The 9352-nt window shown below is 34.0% G+C and overlaps 1 protein-coding gene across 4 annotated transcripts; it reads right to left on the bottom strand.

Annotated features, from left to right (window-relative positions):
- Positions 1 to 4649: 4649 nt before the first annotated feature.
- LOC120078798 (COBRA-like protein 2) lies at positions 4650 to 8950 on the bottom strand. Of its 4 annotated transcripts, none has more exons than XM_039033118.1 (6): positions 8537 to 8943; positions 8092 to 8171; positions 6980 to 7433; positions 5849 to 6008; positions 5232 to 5494; positions 4650 to 5083 (listed from the first exon to the last, which is right to left on the bottom strand). In XM_039033118.1, exons 3-6 carry the CDS (start codon positions 7332 to 7334, stop codon positions 4797 to 4799), a joined length of 1065 nt encoding a protein of 354 aa, XP_038889046.1. In that variant the 5' UTR covers positions 7335 to 7433; positions 8092 to 8171; positions 8537 to 8943; the 3' UTR covers positions 4650 to 4796. The 4 variants fall into 4 exon arrangements, with proteins under 4 accessions (XP_038889046.1, XP_038889047.1, XP_038889048.1 ...); XM_039033119.1 differs by having other exon boundaries at positions 8439 to 8566; XM_039033120.1 differs by lacking the exon at positions 8537 to 8943 and adding an exon at positions 8278 to 8362.
- Between the last annotated feature and the right edge of the window lie 402 nt (positions 8951 to 9352).

The following is a 9352-nucleotide window of genomic DNA, read 5'->3' as shown; positions in this document are numbered from 1 at the left end:
TATGTATCTTTATGTGATGGATTTTATTATGTAATGTAATTTGAACTTCTTAGATATTGGAGCCTGGTTCTTCTAATCCTGTACAATTATATCAACAATATACGCATCGTTCAAAATCAATATGGAATAGTTTTTCTACAGTAGTTTTGAGTTGTCGGAGAAGGGAGACGTCTGCACAACATATGATCCCATTTGATCACCGCATTATTCCCTACGTTGAATATGCAAGTTTACTTGGGGTTGCACAAATCAGTTTTATCCAGCTTAATTGGCACCTTATTACTACTCTAGTTGAGCGTTGGAGACCAGAAACCCACACATTTCACCTGCCTTGTGGGGAATGTATGATCACACTGCAGGATGTTGCCATATAGTTTGGTTTACGAGTGGACGGGCAACCATTGACAGGTTCACTACAGTATGACTGGAAGAACGTTTGTGAAGAGCTCTTAGGCGTTCTACCAGATGATTTGAAAAGGATCAAGATTGAGTATCCCCTGGTTGGCGTCACAGTTTCCAAAATTACCTCCCAATGCTGATGACATCGGCATACGTAGGTATGCACGAGCATACATTATGTAGCTTATTGGAGGATTTTTGTTCGCTGACAAGTCAAATACTCTAGTGCATCTCATGTTTCTCCGGCTACTGTGATTTCGAGCACACTGGTATGTACTCGTGGGTGGTGGTGCATGTCTTGCATGGTTGTATAGAGAACTTTGTCGGGCTACTAGTGCACAAGCGTTAGAAATAGTGGGGCCACTGATACTGCTACAGGTATGGATTTATGATAGATTTTCAATTATAGCACCACAAGTTACAGGCCCCAAATCATTGTCCACTTAGTACCAGATATTATTTCATTTATATATTTATTTCGTTATCATTTTATGTAAGAATATAAATTTATTGTAATTTTTATAATTTTAGATGGAGTGGTGTATTAGCTGTCTCTGAACTGTCAGCAAATATGTTGCTCGTGCATCGAAAAATATTTGACAGACTGATGCACAATCAGGTAACAAATGTATATATTAATGAATATTTAAAACATTTTGGATGTATACTTATCTTTTTTTTTTCTTTTTTTCATTTTTTTTGTCAAATATTTGGACGTCATACACACAACAAATTTGGTCATCCTTAGTTGATTACTGTTGTTATGGTGAAGACATCTGGTTGACCGTTAGCCCTCTTGCTTCTATATAGTAGAGTGGCATCATCCAAATTTTTTTTCTTTTCGAATTTTTATTTTTTAGACGCTTCTTCTAATCACTACTAATCACTATTTTCATTTGATATTCTATAATGTAAGTAATATAACTATATATTCAAATTTTCAAATTTATATATATTATTTAAAATTAAATAAATAAAAAATGCAATTCAATTTTAAATAAAATAATTTATATATAGAATTATATGAGGAATGGTGATTAGAATGAACGGTTCATAAATAGAAATAAAAAAAAAAGTCGATGGAATAATGAAAGACAGAAAAATCCTTCGAATTGCATCATATTAGTTCATCCAGATTGTGTGTTGAGACAGTTCGGTCTGCGACAAACGATACCTTCGTTGTCCTATACACTCCCAGCACTACACTAGATTGATTTAAGAGGTAAGCACGACCAAGACTAACGTCGAATCCACGTGGAATATATATGGCATGGACGACATGATCGTTGTCCACATGGATAATTAACAAATGGGCCAGCTGTATCAGATGGCTACTTTTCCTAGTACAATTCAATCACGAGGCAATTTAGACGCTTACTATTACTGCATGGTAAGAGATTTAAAATCAGAAATTTTCCATATATATGATATGAATATTGTTTAATATTTATTTTTTTCATTGTACAGAATAATTTTATCAGAGATGTACAACAATATTCAGTGCAAAACACGAATTTGTCGTAGATGACAACGACAACAGGGTGAACCTAATTTAGAGGGACACGAAGACAACCCTATGAGGAGTAAGGGCCAAGGGGTCGTTTTTAAAATTCATGTAAACTTTCATTTTCAAATTGTAATTTAAAGAACTAATTGTAAATCTTCTTTAATATCATGACATTTTTTTTTAATATGAGTGCAAGATAATTATGTTTTCATTGTAGATTAAATATATAATTAAGTTTAATAATGAAGAAATTTGTGGACCCGTTCCTAAAGTCTTAATATTGTTGCACATCTCCAATTAAAAAAATAATTAGTCAATATATTTTAAAAAAAAAATAAATCGTAGACCCGATCCACGAGTTTCCATACGACCAGTCAACCAGTCAGCCGACGTGGTGCTGACTGGATTAAACGGTAATCGTGTACCCCGTACACGATTTCACTACCCTACTTTTGTCAATAGTTTCAATAAACATCTATTTTAAAAAATATTTTCTCATATACCCTATTTTTGTCAATATATATTAAGATAACATTATTTAAAAAAAAAAAATTCAAGAAGCCTGAGACAAAAATTGAATGGCTTAAGCAAAAAAAAAAGTCGAATATTGATACTTTTTTGTGTTTGGGGAAATCGAACCTCAGACCTTAAGGTCGATAGTACAAACACTATGTCAGTTGAGCTACGCTCTTGTTGGCAGGTGTAAATTTTTTATCTACCTTAGATCAAGACTTTAATTTTCATTTGTTGTTTCTTTTTCATGAACTATTGAAATTGCTTATGATTTAGAAATGTCGTCTAATATGATTGAAAAACATTCATGGTTAATTGTATGTTTTTTTTTGTTGACAAAAATGTCATCTGATATGATTGACTAATAGCTCTTTAGACGATGGTGACGATGAAGAATTTGACCATTTAGTTGATATTGGATGTACAATGGTTGTGAGTCATTTTGAAAAATATGTTAACAAAGAACCATGTAGAACTTTATTTCACACAGGTTTCAAGTTTGTTCCAGAAATTTTAAATTGACATGATGTTAGGTGTCATCAACAATTTAGGATGGAAAAACATGTGTTTACTCAATTATTGATGACACTTAATCAAAATTATAGCCTCAAAAGTAGTTCGGATATGCCAATAGAAGAAGCTTTAGCCATGTTCCTTATCACGTTAGGGTATGGATTAACCAATAGAATGATTCAAGAAAGGTTTCAACACTTGGGTGAAACTCTTTCTAGACAGTTTAGTTTAGTACTAGAAGTGATTATTGGCCATACTAAAAATTGCATAGGAGCAATTGATGGCACCCATATATCATTTGTTCCTCCTAAAGATTAAAAAAAAAAAAATCATTTATTAGTAGAAAAGGTATTACTAAAATGTTATGGTCGTATGTGATTTTAATATGTGCTTCACTTTTACTTGGGCTGGTTGGGAAGGTGCTACTAATGACTCATGTATCTTCATGGAAGCTTTAAGAATACCTCATTTAAATTTTCCTCATCCACCTAAAGGTTTTCTTTGAAATTTTTAATATTAAACTTTGCATAGTTTATAATTTTTTAAAAGTTACTATCCATTTTGCAGGTAAATATTATCTTGTTGATGCTAAATATCCACAAATGAAAGGATATCTAGGCCCTTATAAAGGTGAAAGATATCATCTTCCTGATTTTCGTTGTGGTAGTCAACCAAGAGATAAGAAAGAAATATTTAACCATAGACATTCATCTTTAAGGTGTACGATCAAGAGAACATTTGGTGTTTGAAAAAACAGATGGTGAATGTTATGTCATATGCATAGTTTTCCTTTTGATAAACAAGTGAAGATTGTTGTTGCATCAATGGCACTTCATAATTTTATAAGAACTCATTCTACAACTAACTTTGAGTTCAAGCCTTTTGACGATGATAAAGATTTACTCCCCTCAAGTGATAGACCAAAACGAGTTGAGTGTTGTTGAAGAAAGTGAAATTTCTTGTAATGGAAGGGAGATGGAAGAGGAGAAGGAGAAAATTGCAAGACTTCTTATCTCATTAATGTTTTTATTATACAATTTGTATTTTAATAGATAATATCTAGTTTAAGTATTTTATAATGATACATTTCTAGATTGGATGAGATATATGTTCTAAATTTTCTTTTGTTTTTATTATGTGTTTTTTTTCTTACCTCACATACCAATCATACAAATAATAATTTAATAATAAAACAAATGAAAATAAATTTATAAAATTAAATATTTATTATAAAATAAACATCCAAATATAAAATAAGGGCCTTTTAAATATAAAAAAAAATATTTAAAAATATTTACACTTTATAACAAAAAGTTTCAAAAGTACAAGCACTCTTAGAACTTTTTGAATATTTTTTAGATTTTTCTATTTATAAAAATTTCACTATAAAATACCCTTTTTAGTAATTTGATAATTTTAAAACCACTTTTAGGACCAAACATAATAATTCAAAATCACTTTTATATATTTAAAAATCACTTAAAAAAATTTGGAACCAAACATAAATTTGATTGTCTAACAATCAATTTTACATAATTAATTGTTCCAAAATCTATTTTTCTAAAATCACTATTTCAACAATCACTCCCAAACACACCCTAAATGTCTATTAATAGTCCATCAAGCATGTATAAGTATATCAAGGATATCAAATGTATATCAATGTTGTATTAAGTGCATATCAAATGTGTATCAAGTCTACCGAGTGTATCCATACTTTTTTAATATTTAGTGGATTGAACTTGTTTTTTATCATTAGTCAAATCTACAAGAAGCCCAAATAAAAAAATCAAATGATTACCAAACGGTACCTTTTAACCATTACAATGCAAAACCAAGCTGCCAAACAACCCCAACTATACTTTCACCAAAACAAAAGGTTAAAAAAGAGGGGAAGAATGGGGAGGAAAAGTGAGAGTCTTTGCTTATAACTTCCATTTGGTAGCATTGGGAAAGTGTCTGGTAAAGGCATCTGACAGTCATCTCCATTGAAATAAACTCTTCTTGGAAGAGCCCAACCATTGCTTAATGTGAATGATTCTAAATCTTTCTCAAGAAGAATCTCTGTTGTCACATACCCTACATTACTCTCAGTGGATTGCACAAGCTCTGTGTTGTAAAACTCAATGCCCCAAAAGAGAGCCAACTCATCTGCAAACACGCAACAAATCTGCTGCAATTTACTCGAACTTTTATTTTCACGTAAAGCCAGTTCGACCCAGTTTGATAAAGGCGTTGTTCCACCGGGTCAAGACGTTTCGTCGAAATGAAATTGCAGAAGAATAATTATGTAATGTACCTCCAAATCTGAAGGATGGAAGTTGTGAGCTATTGAAACTAAATGCTTCTGTTGATTGGCTAAAAGCTGGATGCTGCACTAGGATGTTCCAGTTTGAGTAGTTTCTGCCATAGTTGTAGTTGGAAACTGTGAGTTTCACCCTCCAATGGTTGATATAGTTTGTCTTAACATGCCAATGCACTCGAACCGGGCACATGTGATCCGAGCACCGTACCAAGGAAAGATTAGTAGCAGAATCCGTGGTCGACAACTGGTATTCGTCTCTGGTGTCAAGTTACAAGAAAATAGAGTGAAAAAGAGGAAAGCATACGAATAGAGAAGATGAAATTTACTTCATAGAAAAAAAAAATCAATAAAAGATAGGGCGGTTTGCTGTGGCATCTGCACAACACTTGTAAAAACTGTAACATAATATCGATATACCATGCTGCCCCAACGTTCGCCCTTGGCGCTCGCTGTGACCATATATTTCCAATTATTCTCTTTAAAAATTGTTCATTCATACCACAGGTGTTGATCATATGGTAACAGAAGTATGCTACTGATTAATGAATGTCACAAGTTTACCAAAAATCCCTTGGCTAAAGCATGACAGTAAAACACAAGCTAGCAAACACCTTGAACACTGAACAGAGCTTTTGTTTGCTTTTCTGCATCCACAACTACATGTAGGGCAAGGTGTGATGGAGGGATTGTAAAATGCTGACAGTGAGACACAACAGAGTGGTGTCTTATTATCCACAAATATGGAGTAAGTACATGTTGATTTCCATGTTCCTGCAAATAACAGTAGTCGAGTTTCTACTTTAAGATTTTGGGTGAAGTTTTCCCTAAAAAAAAGAGATGGATTTTAAAAAAAATAAAAATAAAAATTATGAGAAACAATCTTTCATTGAGAAAAAAATTGGAAGAATAAAAGGAGTAAGGACATCCCAAAAAACCCCACAAAAGAGAAGACCACTATAATCGAAGCCCAAAGAGACACATGAAATCTCGTAAGAGACCACATGTCACTCGGGTCCCCTTCCAAGCATCTACACACTATATTGTTCCTCTATCAAGATCCCACAGTAAAGAACACTCTTGGCAAACCACAAGAAATGGCCCTAGCCACAAGACATCACTTTATTGTATTTGTTTCATAGGTTAGGATTGTGTAGCTAAAGCTACTAATTTTTAAATCTATGATTAGTATGTGGGTTTCTTCATCTGAAGTTACTAGAACTTGAATCAATATTTGGTATGTAAGTTTATATATGAGAATTTGAATCTATATTTTGTCTGTAAGTTCGTATATTATAAGTTATGGGTTTGTTGATCCCACAAACTATATAAACTCTGATTTGTGAAAAATGTCTTTTACACTACATACTAACTTTTACTAATCAAAAACCAATGAACAAAACACACTACAAATAAATAAATTCAAAAGTTTGTTATTCATTCTCCTACACAATCTAACCATAGTTACATAAGTCAAAACTTCCATAGTCTAGGAACACAAACACAGGCTCAATAAAATCCTTGAGTCAAATATCTGTCGTCTTGTGTTTATATTAAGCCTGAGTTTGTTTAACTATATTTTGTGTAACTATATATTTGATATCATAAAAGCAAGCATGTAGCATATGAGAATTGGATACAGAAAACGAATTAGCAGACCATGCTATACTTTTGGCACTCGGGCAATTTCCAGAGCAAAAAGCAATATTTTCTCTAGCATTGCAATTGACATTTAGGGTACTTACTGAAAACCTGAACTTGTCTTTTGCCATCAATCAGAGAAGAAACGGTTGGATGAGCGACCAAAAATGGGCTGCAAGTGTAACCAGGACCAGGAGCCATAAGAGTAATATTGGTGGGTGGTTGCTCATTGCCATCTTCGTCTATGCTCCCCACTGAGATTTCAAATGAAGAGAAAGACTTGGAGGGGTCCACAGCCCAAGCAGAAAGAACCCCACTGCGGCAGCAACCCTCTGACTTGTTTTCCATTGATGCCTCTGACATGAAATCAAGAATGACAGGGCTCTCCTCACAGGAATGTGGAGTGTCAAACTTGAACAGCGAGCAATTCCCCTGCTCGGTTGCAAAAGCTCCACTCATTGACCAGATGACTTCACCCCTCGTCCATGTCCACCCTAGCTTCCAACCAGGCTCCTCCACATGCCGGAACTGATAGTAGTTTTGGACAGTGACCCTACCCTGAGAATGACAAGTTGGCCATAAAGTTCATAGCTTTCCTATCTTCCAAAAAATCCCAAATGAATAAAAACAATCAAAATTGCAAAAACCAACTTTGAATGATAGGTATTGTTGCAATCACACTCCATAATTTGAACTTATAACTATGTTGGGTTAAGTAGTTTCAATAACTCTGCAGAAGAATGTTATGAAAGAACAAAAGAAGAGATCTCTACATGAATAGTAAAGAAGAAAGAGACGTGAAAACTTGTCCCATCAGTGGGAGTGAAATCCAATCAAGTTGTCTGTTTCGTGCCGAGTGCAAGAGTGATGGGTCGACTTTTAGATAGTTGACACAATTGCTAGTCACTTCCATGGGGAAGTCGCCTATCTAAAAGACTTAAAAGCACACGAAACAGTCGGATTACAGTTTACCAATCTTAGCGCGAATTCTTTTTATCAAAGAAAGATAAATCCCTTGCCAGTTTAGGATTTAAGGTCTAACTTGGAGTTCGTATTCTTATGTGTTGTTTCTAATGGAGTAATAATGTTGTAGATTAATGGTATAAATTTGGTGGACAATTGCTCAAGTTAGAAGCTCAAACGTACAAAATCAACAGACTCTATAATCTTTGCAAGGATGATTTTACATTTTGGCTAAGCACAACATTAAACTCACCACATATCCACGAGTGGTCCAAGTTTGAATATCATAAGTAATGGTAATGTTTCCATTAGGATCCAAGGGATCATAACAATCTGCAGAAGAAACACATGGTTGAAAGACTTAAGTTATGAAACAAACAGCAAAAAGAAAGGCATATTATTCCCAAAAATTGAAATCCAAAGAAGGCAAGAATGATGCCTGCCAAATAACACCACATAGAAGCTACCAAAAACAAAGAAAGAAATGCAGGAGAATGGTTTGGTTCCATTTCCCTCAGCCACATTAAACTAAACAACTGGAGACAAATCAAAGGCTAACCCGATTGAGATTTTGTTTGTTTGAAGAAGAAGAGACCTTACCCTAACCCAAAAGGGATTCAGATTCTAGAAAACTCCATCCCCATCTTATCCATCTTATATTCAAACAAGAAATTCTAGGAAACATCGATTGGTCTAACCTTGGGAGAGGCCAAGTGTCGTGGTCGGAACTCCATTGCAGGAGGCGACAGAAGATGTTTGAAAGGTAATGCTTGTCGTGTTTCAGCTGCAGATGCCGGTTGGGATTGGGTATTTTGAATATACAAAAAGTCATAAAAAATTTAGGAGAAATGGAAAATGGGGTTTGAATTTTGATGGGGGATATGAAGGAAGATGAATTGATGGGGGGAAAACAAATGGTGGGTTTTGTTTATCATCGCTGTGTGCTCGATGGGATTCATGAAATGAATGGCTTCTTCTGATTGGAAGCGAGATAAAGCCATTATGTCTCAGACTCCGATGTTGCTTTGTTATAAACTTCTACGCATGATGATTATCCTTCGCTTGTATGCTTGGCTGATGAAAACATACAGCCATTTCAATGAAAAGGGGCAAAAAAAAAAAAAAATGCCACATCAACTCGTTAACAAAGGCAAGAGGATTTTGAGGATATTTGAATACGTGACCTTTGCATTATATGTTGTTGAACTAAAAACAATAAACAATATTGGAAACATTGGAAGTTTGAATTGAGAAGTGGATATAAATATAAGAGCTTTTCGAGATCGTGTCGAATTTGCTTTCAAGAAAATGGTTTTCACGATACAATACTAGTTATCTTTGGGATAAACCCTCGTGAAAATAGTTATCCTCCGTTGTGTTGTTTCTCAATATGAGAAAATAACAATATTCTGTTATTGCAAGGTTGAAGCAAGGTATTATTTACTAACACTATTGAAGTAGGAAGATGAAAATCTTCATTCACTAAATGATCAAAATATAAGCAAGACTGACAT

The sequence above is a fragment of the Benincasa hispida genome, chromosome 5 (genome assembly GCF_009727055.1).
Source record: "Benincasa hispida cultivar B227 chromosome 5, ASM972705v1, whole genome shotgun sequence".
Lineage (NCBI taxonomy): Eukaryota > Viridiplantae > Streptophyta > Magnoliopsida > Cucurbitales > Cucurbitaceae > Benincasa > Benincasa hispida.
The sequence above is the reverse complement of the archived record's forward strand: the minus strand, read 5'-3'. Positions and strand labels throughout refer to the sequence as shown.